Source organism: Orussus abietinus, unplaced genomic scaffold, assembly GCF_000612105.2.
Source record: "Orussus abietinus isolate OABI.00-Male unplaced genomic scaffold, Oabi_2.0 scaffold261, whole genome shotgun sequence".
In the NCBI taxonomy this organism is placed as follows: Eukaryota; Metazoa; Arthropoda; class Insecta; order Hymenoptera; family Orussidae; genus Orussus; species Orussus abietinus.
The window spans coordinates 95,936-109,174 of record NW_019394411.1 but is presented as its reverse complement, the minus strand read 5'-3'; the positions used below and the strand labels follow the sequence as shown (position 1 = coordinate 109,174).

The window sequence follows — 13,239 nt, the reverse complement described above, 5'->3', positions numbered from 1 at the left end:
TTTTCCGGTAGAAACAACCAACGAAGATGGACGTTCATCGGAATATCCAATGGAGTCGTTTTAGCAAAATTTATCTGTGGCCTCCATCCTGGCCTTGCGTGCTCCTTGATTGGCTCATTCTATGCTAATAAATGCAGAAACTTACTTTACCTGCTTGCATCATGCTACACAAAGCTATTCTTTATAACGTGGTGCCTCTGTTTACCGCGTGGACCGCTACCGGGCGGTCGCCTTATACGGATTTAATCGGAGGCGATCGTACTGGAGTTGAGGCCTTGAATCGGATCGCTAGCGATCGCTAGCGAGGTTCTCCGACGAGGCGTTGTGATCCAAGGTGTAAGAAATGCTACTTACGACACGGACTGCCGTGCCCGTAGCACGTTTTTATTGCGTATCTAGAAATCGTCTATACGGCCAGTAAGAGATGTGCCTCGGCTGGAATTTTAGCGACACTTTGCCTCTGTAATTACTGTCAACCTTGACAATTGAAGGTGCAAGTCAAAGTAGGGAAATCGATATTTTTTTATAAATCTATACAATGTGTGACGATTGCAGCGTACAAGTCGCTGTGCGGTGAGTATAAACTTATTACAGTATTTTCGTTGAGGGGAAATTAGTTAAATTAAGCATTTCTTGTTTATGATCGTGTTTCGTGTTTTCAGAATAAGGCCTCAGGTGGCCCGAGAGGTCATCGATGTGTGCAGAATTTGCACAGAAGTACCGCCTGGAGAACCTCAAGTTTTTCTTGGGCCGGATAAGGCTTTTACATACGACTATGTCTTCGATACTCATGTTGACCAACAGACGATTTATGATAAATGCGTTGCACACCTTGTTGAAGGAGCCTTAAATGGGTTTAATGCAACCGTTTTTGCTTACGGCCAAACGGGATCTGGGAAGACGTATACTATGGGCACAGGATTTGACGTTGAAATAGAGGAAGATATTGTTGGTATCATCCCTAGAGCGATTCACCAACTTTTTGATAAGATCGCTGAGAAAGTTGAACAAGCCCAAGAACGAGGACAGATGCTTCCAGATTTCAAAGTATTTATATGTTTTGAGTACCAGTTACCATGAAATGGTCACTTACTTTCAATCATTTGTGGTTGGTATTCTTTTACAATTGATTTAACTTTAACAGGTAACTGCACAGTTCTTAGAATTGTACAATGAAGATGTCAAAGATCTATTAGAACCTGGTGGGCCAAGAGGAGGTGCTCGAATACACGAAGATTCCTTAGGAATGATTCACGTAACCGGTGTTTCATCGAAAGTTATAACCAGTCCCGAAGTAGCTCTAGAATACCTGCGATTGGGTGCTCTTTCACGTACAACTGGTTCTACGCAAATGAATACACAATCCTCCAGGTCACACGCGATATTCACCGTGAACTTAAAGCAACAGAGGTGCGTCAAAATTGAAGATCCAGATGCAGACATCGACACTAGTCGAACAGACCCTGCTACCGAGTTTGAAACGCTCACTGCGAAATTCCACTTTGTTGATTTGGCTGGTTCGGAAAGACTGAAAAGAACTGGTGCTACTGGAGAAAGGGCTAAAGAGGGTATCTCAATAAACTGTGGCTTGGTTAGTTACTATCAATGTATTGTGTTCTTATTAATCCTCCAAACATATTACTGATCTATTTAGTACTTGACTAGTACTAAGTTACTCATATAATTCCACAGCTAGCTTTAGGAAATGTCATTTCTGCGCTTGGAGATAAGTCGAAGAAAGCCCTGCATATACCTTATCGAGATTCCAAATTAACAAGGCTTCTTCAGGATTCCCTTGGTGGAAACAGTCAAACCGTGATGATAGCATGTGTGTCACCAAGTGATCGGGACTTCATGGAGACACTGAGCACATTGAAGTATGCTAATCGTGCTAGGAACATAAAGAACAAAGTTACCATCAATCAGGATAAGAGTTCAAGAACGATTGCCTCTCTGCGTAGAGAGATACAACAACTTCAAATAGAATTAATGGAATATAGACAAGGTAGGTCAATATATTATACAGAAGCATCGTAACGTACAGCAACTTATTCATTTTTCCCAATTTTTAGGAAAGAGACTGATTGACGATAACGGCATAAATGATGCCTGGCACGAAAATCAAATGTTAAATAGCGAATTACAAAATCTTCGCACTCGTGTGAAAGCTCTGTCAGAAACAGTTGAAGCACTTACGGCGAAAAATGTACTTTTGTTGGCTGAGAAGGCAACTGGACAATGGTTATCGTCTTCTCAAGGCGACGGTGAGGGGGTGACCAAATTGGTTCAGGACTACGTGCAAGAAGTCGAAGAACTACGAGCTCGGTTACTGGAAGCAGAAGCGATGTATCAGCAACTGAAAAGAAGACAAATTCAGGTGATTATAGAACAAAATTATTTGATTTACCTGCCAGAAACTGATTAATTGTCTCGTACTTACACAGATGAACGCAAATAATTCTTACGCGGATTCATCGAGCATTCTGCACAGCGACTCCTCTTCCATTCTGATCGAGGCAAAAAGGGATCTCGAGAAAGAGATAGAAACTCTGGCAAATTTGAAGAAGCAACGAGCTCAGCATGATGTGGAAACTGCCGAGAAAGAGGAGTATAACGAAGCTAATGAAACTGGAAGTGGACAGGAATCAAGCAGCGAAGAGGATTCCGCGGATGACGCTGCCAGGAAAGGTAATAAAATGTCATAAATCTCAGAATTCTAAACTGATTTGGACGTTTGTAAAATTACACTAGATTTGAAAAAGAAATTAGTGGACCCGATTTGGGACTACATTTGTTATGTTTAGGGGAAGATGAAGAAGAGGCTGCGATGGGAAGACAGCTGGAGACACTGACGTCGGATATAGACGTGAAACAACGTTTAATTAACGAACTGGAGCTCTCTCAAAGACGTCTTCGAAGCATGAAACAGCACTATGAAGACAAACTAGCCCAACTCCAAGCTCGTATTCGAGACACCCAGGAGGAGAGGGACAAGGTCTTGTCCTCGCTTCAGCAACATCCTGTCCCGCCTACGGAGAAGGCGAAGAGGTTGCGCGACGAATACGAGAAAAAGCTCTCCGCGATGCAGAAAGAGGTGCAGATGCTTCAGTCAGCCAAGAAGGAACACACGAGACTCCTGAGGAGCCAGTCTCAAAACGAGAACAGACTGCAAGCTCTCCGTAACGACTTGGCGGAGATGAAGAGGGCGAAGGTTAAGCTTCTGAACAAAATGAGAGAGGAAGCACAGCGGCACAAGGAAAACGAGCTTATGCGCAACCGGGAAATCGCGAAGCTGCGAAAAGAGAGCCGGAAGAATGCCAACACGATCAGGTCGCTGGAAGCTGAGAAAAAGATGAAGGAGGTCGTGCTTAGAAGGAAGCAGGAAGAGGTCACTGCTCTGAGGAAACGAGATCGAGGATTCGGTAGAAAAGTCTTCGGTAGGACGCCCGCTGAGACTCTTGGACCGAAGGTTCTCAAGCAACGATGGCAGACATTCGAGAGAACGGTAACCAAGCTAGCGTTAGCCAAGCAGGCTGCTACAGAGACCGAGAGAGAAATGGAGAGGCTTTTGAGAGAAAGGGAGCATTTGGGAAGGGAGCTGGATCGGTTGCTTCGGAACAGAAGTACACTGATAGCTTCCGGGACCGAAGTTAGTGCTGCTGAACTTGACGAAGAAATAGACAATGTTCGGAGCAAAGTCAGTTACTTACAGGTACGCGTCCCTTGGCGTTGATTATTTAGGGAATTTTGCGAATTTGTATAGAGAATTTTGCGAAGTTGAACGGAGAATTTTGCAAATTTTTCAGGAAAGCATTGCAGAATGTCAAAGAGATGTGATGCAAATCGGGGACGGCGACGAAGAAGGTGAAAGCCAAGAGGAACCGGGGATAGAAAGTCTTGTAGCCACAATCAGAACGGTCGAAGAAGCACGGTACTTGCTTAAGAAAATGTTAAATCTTGCTGTTGAACAAGCTTGCACTGCCGTTGAGAAGCAAATCGTCATTAGGGACATGGAGTCGCAATTAAACGAAGTGGTGCAAGAAAGCGAGGTGCAACATCAGCTACTGAAACACGTCCTGCGAGACAGGGATCTTTTGTCCTTATCGGGCGAGTATCGCAACGAGTCCACGTTCTACAGTCCCACCAGTACGCGCAGCTGTTCCCCGGACAAGTACGTTCTCATTCTTTTGAATCAAGTCATCTCTTATAAATGTAATAATTACCAAAAAGTATACACCCCTTGAATCCAGAGTGTGCTCATTTTTTTTTTAATCATTTTTTCTTCAACCTTGTAGCAGTGACGCTTGCAGCAGTATCGTGACCAGCGATGATAAACCTAAAAATGACAAAATAAGACGACGCATGGCTCAACCACAGGAACTCTTGTTCGGCATTGTCCCGGATGTGGAGAACGTTAACGATCAACCTAAAAGTTACAATCATTCGTTTATGAGGCTATCCAGCACGTCTGGTAATCTAAAGTAAGTATTGTACATTTTCGGGGAATAATATTATTTTGCCGAGTAATGTACCGAACAAAGATTCTTGCCGTATTCTCTGGAAAAAGGAAAAAGTATGGAAGAAGTATGTTTTTGAATTTAATGTTAATATGACATAAAAAGTGCGAGTTTTACGCAATAATAATCATGTGCGTCAAAAGTGCAATTTTTTTCAATTTTCTTTTTTTTTTTAAAGAGAAATGAATTGAAACCTGCAACAGGGTTCTCGGGCTTCCTATTGTAGTACAAAGATTGGGGTTTAGAGGTTCTTTTTGAAAACTTGAAATATTAATTTTAAATAATTCTACTAATAACAAGGTGCCTTTAAAGAATATTGCAACGGGAATATAATTCCTTGCGTTATGGGAATTTAAGCGAATAAGCGTTCGTTACCTGTTGAAATATCATTTACAACGTGTACTTAATTTAGCTTGCAATTAATTTAATTTAAAAGGGGGTTAATACTGTTTGAATAGTAGTAACAAAATGGAGAAAAGTGGGGGACAGTGCCTTCATGTCATAGAAATGGTTACGATCTGTGCAATCTGTTATCGATCAAACAGCGGACATAGTGTACAGTAGTCTAGGAATGTAACTGTTATAAAATATATTTATTACATTTTCTATTCAAGATATTAATGGAAATACATAATAAAATACAACACTCTCTCCAGAATTACCCTTAACAGCGTTAACATTAGTTGAATTTTTCTATAGTCAAAACCTGACCATTAAATAAGCATCACATTCTCTTTATTGCTCTACGCGTGTCCCTCTTTTTTGGAGCTAAGGCGAAAATTGTACTGTGGATCCAATCCTACAACGGTGCATCCTCGCTTGATTTGCATGTAGGTATATATTTTTCGCAAGAGCTCGCAAAAAAGCCTGTCGACTCCGAGCGAAGATCATGGCGTTTCATCTTTTACACATTGCACTTTTAATTGGACATAGGAACCAGAATTCCAGGGTTAATTCCAATTGAGAATGCCTTTGACACAATGTATTAGTCGATGGCATAACTATTGAGTAAACGTTTAAATACGTTTGTTGAGCAATCCAATCCCTAATAAAAAGTGTACCCTATGGTATTGTGAAAGACCAGGAGTTATCCCACCAGCCGATTACATTTTACTATTAAATCTAATATTAGGAACATCACATGTACTAATAATCTTCTTAGATTTCACATACAGTAAATGCCTCTTATAGGAATCTGTAAGGGTGTAAGATGTTACCTTGGGCAAATAGAAAAACACAAAGTCTTATGCCAAACCTTCTACAGGACGTAGTGTCAATTTCTAAGATATTAAATGCAGAAAAGTAAAAATCTCAGTAGAATAAATGCAACCTGGCCTCGCTAAAACGGGATCGATTATGTACGTTAAATGCCGGATAAAATTACAAAGCGGCATTCCGAGATACAGTGATCGTGAGGTGCTTAAGTTTCATACGTGGCTTTCATTTTTGATTATCCGTTAAAGTTAACTCTATTATTCTGTTGTGCTTTCCGAGCAAATGACATATAAATCGTAAACGACTTCTCTTCCCTAGTTCTACGACGTTAACGAACACTGTGATTTAAAACATCATGCAATTAATTTGCTTCTACGAAACATTAAACTATCTAAATATGCAGTGTCAAGTTTCCTTCGTGCCGGTATGTCCGACCTAAGTTTGATATCTATTCGGTCCTAAATATTATAGGTATAAACCGAATCTATGATATTTTTAATAAAGAAAAAAATATAGTATATAAGGAGTAAGAAAAAAGAAAAGAATATGTAAATGCAAGTAATAAGGTCACGAGGCAATCAAACGTAAAGTCGGATATTATAAAAATATGTTAACTGTCTTTAGAGGGTGCAGCGAGTACTTTTACCGGTTACTTTCCCAAGCTAAATTAGTGGCAGATTCGTCTACAGGATCGTTTGTGTCTCGTACTCTGGGTTCTTTAAAACATTTTATGAGGAACATAGCCAAAGCTCCTGCTATTGGCGGAATTCCAGCTAATATGAATGGTAGACTGTAAGAGCCTAAAAAAGAACATACCTTGCTGTTTATCAATGATTTTATAAATTACGTGTTCAGTCATGATTTTATGTTATGTATTTGCGTGGGGTTAGTAAAACTTACCAAGGTGATCATAAAGACTTCCAGCTATCGGTGGGCCAACAGTTAGAGGTATCGAACACATTCCTAATAGAAACCCAATAGCTTGTGTAGCATCCTTATGACCACAAACGTCAAATGCAATTGGACCCAACAGAGATATGAAACACCCATCGAACAGGCCCATGCACAGACAAATAACTAGTAAAACCTTAAACGAGCTTGTTGCAGGTAGAAGTATTGTCAGCACTCCAATGCTTAGGAATGAAATCTACAAAAATTCCAATTAAATGTTTTCTCTTCATCTCGTATCCATTGAAACAGTGTTTTCATATCCTAGATGTAATTAAAATTCAGAATTCTAGTACAATATATACCTGCTGCAGAAATATTCTGTTGACTTTTGGCAAGTCTGCTATGTAACCGAATGCAAGTCGTCCGATACCCGAGGTAATGCCAATACACATCACAGGAAGCTTTCTGTCAGCATTTTTAAAATTACTCTCAATGAATGCTCCCATGTGTACATATGGAACGAAGTAACTAGAAAAATAGACAGTGTTAATAAGAGAAGCCTTCTTTCGAAACAAACAAAACGAGATATGAAAAAGTTACGAGGGCAGGTCGTTGAGAACGTCGAGTACAAATCATTTTCTAAGCGAAGCACTAATAATGGACATCGATCCACGTGACCATGATTCTGCTACAGATGGAATGGAAATAATAATCGTTTAAAGAAGGGACGAAATTAAATGTTAGCCTACAGTAATGGGTAAATTGTATTCGAATGTTCAATGGAACAAATACACTGTGCTTGTCACCGTTAGAATAGTCTACTAACCCAAATAGTGCCAAAGGAGTCACGATTGCCCAGACTAAGTATTGTTTATTTTTCAAAATCGACACATTAATGATCTTCTTCCATGTTGATTGTATATTTGATTTGTCATTACATTCCATGGTAGAATGTCCTAAACAACAAATTTCATCAAGCGTTATCAAGGTAATTTTATGTACTAAATGAATATAAACTAATCAATTCTATACATTTTATGTTCCTAGGAAGCTTTTTACTAGTAGTGTCTTATTGTACCATTATTAGTTGAATCTTTGTTTATTGGCAATTTGTCCTATCTCTATTAATGGTTCTATTGCACATGGTTAAGCCACAATGGTATTCATTTGCTAATTATTGGCTGATGAATAAGAAGAACGATAGAAAGCTTCCTGCCATCAAAAGCTAAATTATCTTCATTGCTCACAATTAAAATCTTGATCACTACAGATGATGAACACAAATTCATTACATACCTTGTAAAGGTTTGAAAAGAATGGCACAAAGCATTATAGTTGCTGTAAGAGCAGCTAAACTCTTAAGTGTTCCATTCAGTCCAAAATTTCGTAGTAGATATTCAATTAAATATGGAATTAAGACCGTGAAGATCGAACTTCCTGTTGTCACGATACCATTAACTAGACCTAGGTAACGTTTGAAATAATGCCCCAAAATTACCAAACTTGGTGTATATGATAAGCTTGCTCCAAGTCCATACATAAGTCCATATGTAAAACAGAGCGCTTCAATCTAAACACATAAAAATGTAACATAAACAAATAACAGAAAAGCTTAATATCCATCATTCATGTATTATTAGTTACCTTGTCAGAAACTATAGATGATAAAAACAGACCACTGGAGGCAATGGCACCTCCTATAAATGTTGTAGCTTGTATTCCAAATTTGTCCGTAAGAACTCCAGATACTGGAGATAACAAAAATGTTGTTCCAATGGTAACAGAACCCACCATTGCTAATTCAGAAGATCACTTTGTATAAGCATGTCAATATGTAAGTAAATTTAAATTTCAATAATGCAAATATCTTACCTGCTTTATAAGATGCTTCGGTGTCACCAGCATCCTTTAATTTCTTTTGTAATTCCATGTGGATAAGAGAATATGTATTAATAATGCTGAAGAGAATCCCATTAATTAAAAAACTGCTTAATAGAATCATCCAAGCTCTTATTCCTCCATCCGGTGGAGTAAAGGGTATGTTTGACGAAGTAATTTCGATGATCCCGTCCTTTGATGCTTTCATAGACTTATTTCCATCTAAAGTATCATACATTTTTGGTACTTCTGTGCTTATATTTGGAATCGATATACCCGGTACATGCGAGTCCTCATCGTTTAATAAATCACCCTGTAGATCATTGTTATTACATTGTTCCGTCTTCGTAAGAAGGTCAGTTATATCAGAATCGGTCTGCTGCTTCACATCTATACTATCAGGAACTGTCATTTTAGCTAAATGTCTCCTTTTCTCTCTTATTTACTTTTTACTCTGTAACCAAAAAACCCATCGCTTAAAGAAGTATTAAAATCAATGCAAATTTCTATTACCTTCTATGAGCCAGTTCTAGGAAAGATAACAACTCGTTGATAGGTCATCTCTTTCATTGGGTTTAACTTTCTTGTTCTCTCACATAATTCACTTGATACGAGATACTCTTCCTCGTGCTTCTTTTCGTTGCCCCTTGTCTTCTCGACTTCTCGACTGACTCTATAATCATCCCTATATAGTTACAATGAATTCATTGATAATTTAGCAACACTGTTTCCGTTCACATCGGCAGCTTAGATCCTGTTTTAATAAATCTAATTTAGTTCATCTAGTTTACGTATACTCATAGACTACGCGCGATTTTAGAGTATGGAACCTCTAAATCCCTTTTGAAGCGTGGCCTCTCTTTGTAGACTGTGATTGGTGGACGGAATATTGATGTATGTACGTGAGCCGCCAATGGCGACTGGTAGATGGTACCGCTATCGCGAGTGCGCGAGCTCCTATCAGAAATTCGTTGCGCCACCCTTGGGGGCAAAAAACGGTGGAAGCTAACGTACGAAACCAGAGGGCAGCACAGGATGCGATCGCACGATCCTGCCCGTAAGCAATCTCCCAACTCATCTCTGGAGCAGAGCCCGCTGAGCCGAGCCGAGCCCCGAGGCGACACCAATGGGGAGGTCCTTTGAAGCGACGTCTACAATATTTACATCGCATACAAATCTTATAATGTAAAATATCTAGTAATTTACTGTAAAAATCTACGTAAATTACCGAGGATACTTCACTTATCCAACTCTATTTACAAGCTACTCCAAAAAATTGAAATGATTATTGGATTATCTAGGTGTTTGGGAACTATAAAATAACTTTTTCATATATTTAGTATGTTTAATTTTGTATTTCCTCATTTCAGTTCTTCCTGTGCAGCATATAATTCCAATCTTTTGTTTACTACATCTTTAAGGCTTTCGTGCCATGGCCCATAACTAGAACTAATAATTTCTTCAGTGCGATCCAGAAGTTTCTGAATTTTTCCAATTGTATGCCTATAACGTGGTAATAAAAATTACTTTTCCTGTTCAAAAAATTATGATAATCATTAAACTATAAATATTTGAGTGTGTACTTTTTTTTCTTGATATTCTCTTCTTGACGCAAACATTGGATATAAATGTCAGTTAGTTTGTTCAATTCGTTGGCTACTTCTATACTGTCGCATCCAAATCTTATTTCAATGCTCTTGATGTTGCGATCTAAAACTTCAATGGCTTTCCGCCATTGTCCTAAAATATATTAATGTATGCCTTTAATTATTTTTTTACAACACTTAGCAACTTACCCAACATAGCATAAACTTTCCCAATGGTATCTGTCGTAATTGTAATGTCTTCATTAAGTGGATATAAAATATTTCTTCTTATATTTAAGCATTCTTGCAGTTGTTCGAGGGCTTCGAAATGTTGACTTCTCTCAATAGAAATTTGTGAAGCTCTAAAGATTTCATCTGCATGATTTATATCACGTGTGTAATCAATGGCGTATTTATTTTGACAATTTAAACACCAGTAGGTGGTTTCCTGAATCTTGTAAATGGGTCCTTTACACTTTGGACATATAAACGCCTTAAACAGTTCCTTCAAAAAGAAAGGAAATTATAATTATCACTATTTTGAGTATTATATTGCTGAAATAATCAAATCGTACCAAAAAATTCTGAAGTTTAGGATCAGTACAAGGTTCACATTTGCATAAAAAGTGATACTGTAATTTTAAATGATTCCGCCGCTCACTAGTCGGCATTCTTCTGAAATGAGGTCCTGAAAATAAAATGATCAGTTTCTAATAATTCTAATATCATAATTCATCATATTTTTTTTTAAACAGAAATCTTTGCAAACCATAACAGTTGAAGACTTCACCGCCTACTGAAATATCTCTGGCTGCTTTAACAATCAAAAACCTGCCGTGAAAACTGAAATACAAATCGCAACAAATTTTTTTTATGCAAAAATAATCTCTTCCTTTATGGGGTACAATCACTTAAATTACCTGTGTACTATGTTCGGGTCGCAGGAGTGGTTCATCATGCTGGCTGACGTGTAAATTCCTGTAGCAATTCTTTCTTGTGTTTCTGAAGCTATCGTATCATTACTGAATGCAGTTAAATTCAATTTTGTAATCGCATGCCCGTTACAAATTAATTGTAATATATACCTCAAGAGTAAAGTACTAACGTACAATTCCTGATCAGTGACCGAGAAATTATCGTCAAAATTTATAACATCATGCTGAAACTTGTCAACCTCACTTGTACCACTACATGAAAATTTGTCAGCGAAGCATAATTTCAAGTTGACATTAGTAAAGAAGTCAGTGTAAGTACGGAGATATAAAGTTAACATCAATGAGGTCTGCAGAGGATATTAAAACAAACATGATTATATAGGTTCGGACCAGAATTAAATAATTCTTGCAGTTAACCATAGAAACTTACAATTCCGTACATCAAAAGATCTTCGGGAGGTTTGTCATTAATGTTTGTTACTAAGCATTGCACCTCGTTGAACTTCTCTTTATCGGTAGTAAAAGAGCAGGTAAGTAATACTCTCAAAGCTAAATGAGCTATACCGATTTGTTGGTATAAACCCATTTGGCTTCCAGGACATTCGAAGCGGTGATACCTTAGAAACGCTTCTTTAGAACATTTTAAGGAACAATACAGGTCCTCTGGGCATGATATACACCTATAAAAAGAACATTATTAAATGTTTTAAATCCTCACTGTATGGACTGTGAAAAAAAAATAGTAATTTGTGAAATAATCATAAGAACTAACGGAATAGGTCTGTAACCGTATTTCCGGCAACAATTTCCGCAAATCCCATCGGATTTTGAAGAATCCAACAAGACGAAGGCAAAGGGCTCTTCTACAAATAAATGTTCGCCCTTTTTTATAGTTCTTTCGGCGGTGACGTATCTTCCTCTATCAGTACTGTATCTTCGGGCCAAAGCAACTGACGCGGACGGAAAACTTGGATTTTTTTCAAAAGGAAATTTAGGCTTTTCATCATCGGGGGATAAAGGACTCACTTCATCTTCCAAAGAATTATTGATTTCTAAAGCTTCCAAAGATAGTACAGAGATCTCTTTTTCGATGCAATCTTGAAGATTAAAAGGGGAAAACATTTAAGGATAATGCTTACCCTTAGATATTTAAAAAAAGGGATGTATAAAAATACCTTTTTTCGAAAGGGATAGAGTTTCACTCGAGGCAATGATTTCACGAGCTTTCTTTAATGCTTTTTTAGCCAATTTTCTTCTTTTGCCTTTCAAATGACACTGAGCTTCACGCAGGAGAAGTTTATGCCGTAAATTCAATGGATATTCCAATTCCATAGCCAGCTCTATGTCTTTTAAACACTCCTGAGTAGATACATCACAATTTGAATTTTCTCATAATTTGAAATTTCATATAAAAAATGAAAGATATATTAAGGTTTTAAAAAATTTGGGTGAATTTTGCTTTTACCCTCTTACTTCATAAAGGCCTAAATAGAAGAGCGAGGCAGATCGATTAGCAATAGCCACGGCTGCAATTTTACTTTTCCAAGGAGCAAATCTAGCACTATTCGTATACGAGAGTATACTCGACCGGTAATCCTTTTTCTGAAATTCCTCATTGCCCTTTTTTTTCAAGTGCTCCGCCTTCTCAGTGGACTTTGTTTTGTTGGAGTTCTGACGTTCCTCGAGCCACAAAGAGAGGATGTGCCTGACGTTAGAAAAGCAGCATTGTTAATAGAATTAATTGAATAGTATTTAATTAAGTTTAAAATACTTCTGAGGTAATAAAAATGGTGTCGATCGTATATCACTCGTACTAATTGAGTGCATATTTTATACTTCTTGTTAGACCTTATAAAATCAGTCTCATTACTCAGCTGTTTTATTCTGCCAACAATAATTTTAATATCGCTTCTACAATGCTGCCTCTCTCGCATGGCGTGCGACATTAATTATTAGTTCATAGAACCTGTAACGTAATATCTATTTACATAAATCCCTACCTAAAATCCGCCTTTTTGAACAGATACGACATAACATCTTTTTCGCTTTTCTTCCTTGCTGCGATGTCGAGTAAGGCGCATTTCGTTCCGTAGTTAGATCGTAGGACATCTAGCAGCATTTGCCACTGCGTAATTTCGTAGTCTCCATCATTCATGTTAAAGCCAGCTTGGATCAGGAATCCAAATCCACAATTTTGAGGTTATCTCCCGGTAATCA

The 13,239-nt window shown here is 38.1% G+C and overlaps 3 protein-coding genes across 6 annotated transcripts; 1 reads left to right on the top strand and 2 right to left on the bottom strand.

Moving 5' to 3' along the window:
• The first annotated feature begins 221 nt into the window (after positions 1–221).
• Positions 222–5,134, top strand: LOC105697311 (kinesin-like protein KIF21A). Its single transcript, XM_012420526.2, has 9 exons — positions 222–573; positions 663–1,047; positions 1,145–1,591; positions 1,693–2,005; positions 2,073–2,377; positions 2,445–2,688; positions 2,805–3,712; positions 3,807–4,171; positions 4,296–5,134. Exons 1-9 carry the CDS (start codon positions 539–541, stop codon positions 4,483–4,485), a joined length of 3,192 nt encoding a protein of 1,063 aa, XP_012275949.1. The 5' UTR covers positions 222–538; the 3' UTR covers positions 4,486–5,134.
• On the bottom strand, positions 5,092–9,177 carry LOC105697312 (monocarboxylate transporter 10). Of its 2 annotated transcripts, XM_012420528.2 has the most exons (9): positions 9,015–9,177; positions 8,835–8,955; positions 8,496–8,723; positions 8,268–8,419; positions 7,920–8,193; positions 7,450–7,579; positions 6,986–7,151; positions 6,633–6,879; positions 5,092–6,532 (listed from the first exon to the last, which is right to left on the bottom strand). In XM_012420528.2, the coding sequence occupies exons 2-9, from the start codon at positions 8,911–8,913 to the stop codon at positions 6,375–6,377; spliced, it is 1,434 nt and encodes a 477-aa protein (XP_012275951.1). In that variant the 5' UTR covers positions 8,914–8,955; positions 9,015–9,177; the 3' UTR covers positions 5,092–6,374. The 2 variants fall into 2 exon arrangements, with proteins under 2 accessions (XP_012275951.1, XP_012275950.1); XM_012420527.2 differs by having other exon boundaries at positions 8,496–8,955.
• Positions 9,178–9,836: 659 nt separating this feature from the next.
• LOC105697366 (SET and MYND domain-containing protein 4) lies at positions 9,837–13,236 on the bottom strand. Of its 3 annotated transcripts, none has more exons than XM_012420634.1 (11): positions 13,023–13,236; positions 12,496–12,727; positions 12,198–12,381; positions 11,795–12,119; positions 11,453–11,702; positions 11,008–11,369; positions 10,857–10,930; positions 10,663–10,775; positions 10,298–10,592; positions 10,085–10,241; positions 9,837–10,004 (listed from the first exon to the last, which is right to left on the bottom strand). In XM_012420634.1, the coding sequence occupies exons 1-11, from the start codon at positions 13,175–13,177 to the stop codon at positions 9,863–9,865; spliced, it is 2,289 nt and encodes a 762-aa protein (XP_012276057.1). In that variant the 5' UTR covers positions 13,178–13,236; the 3' UTR covers positions 9,837–9,862. The 3 variants fall into 3 exon arrangements, with proteins under 3 accessions (XP_012276057.1, XP_012276058.1, XP_012276059.1); XM_012420635.1 differs by having other exon boundaries at positions 10,085–10,226; XM_012420636.1 differs by lacking the exon at positions 13,023–13,236 and having other exon boundaries at positions 12,488–12,580.
• Between the last annotated feature and the right edge of the window lie 3 nt (positions 13,237–13,239).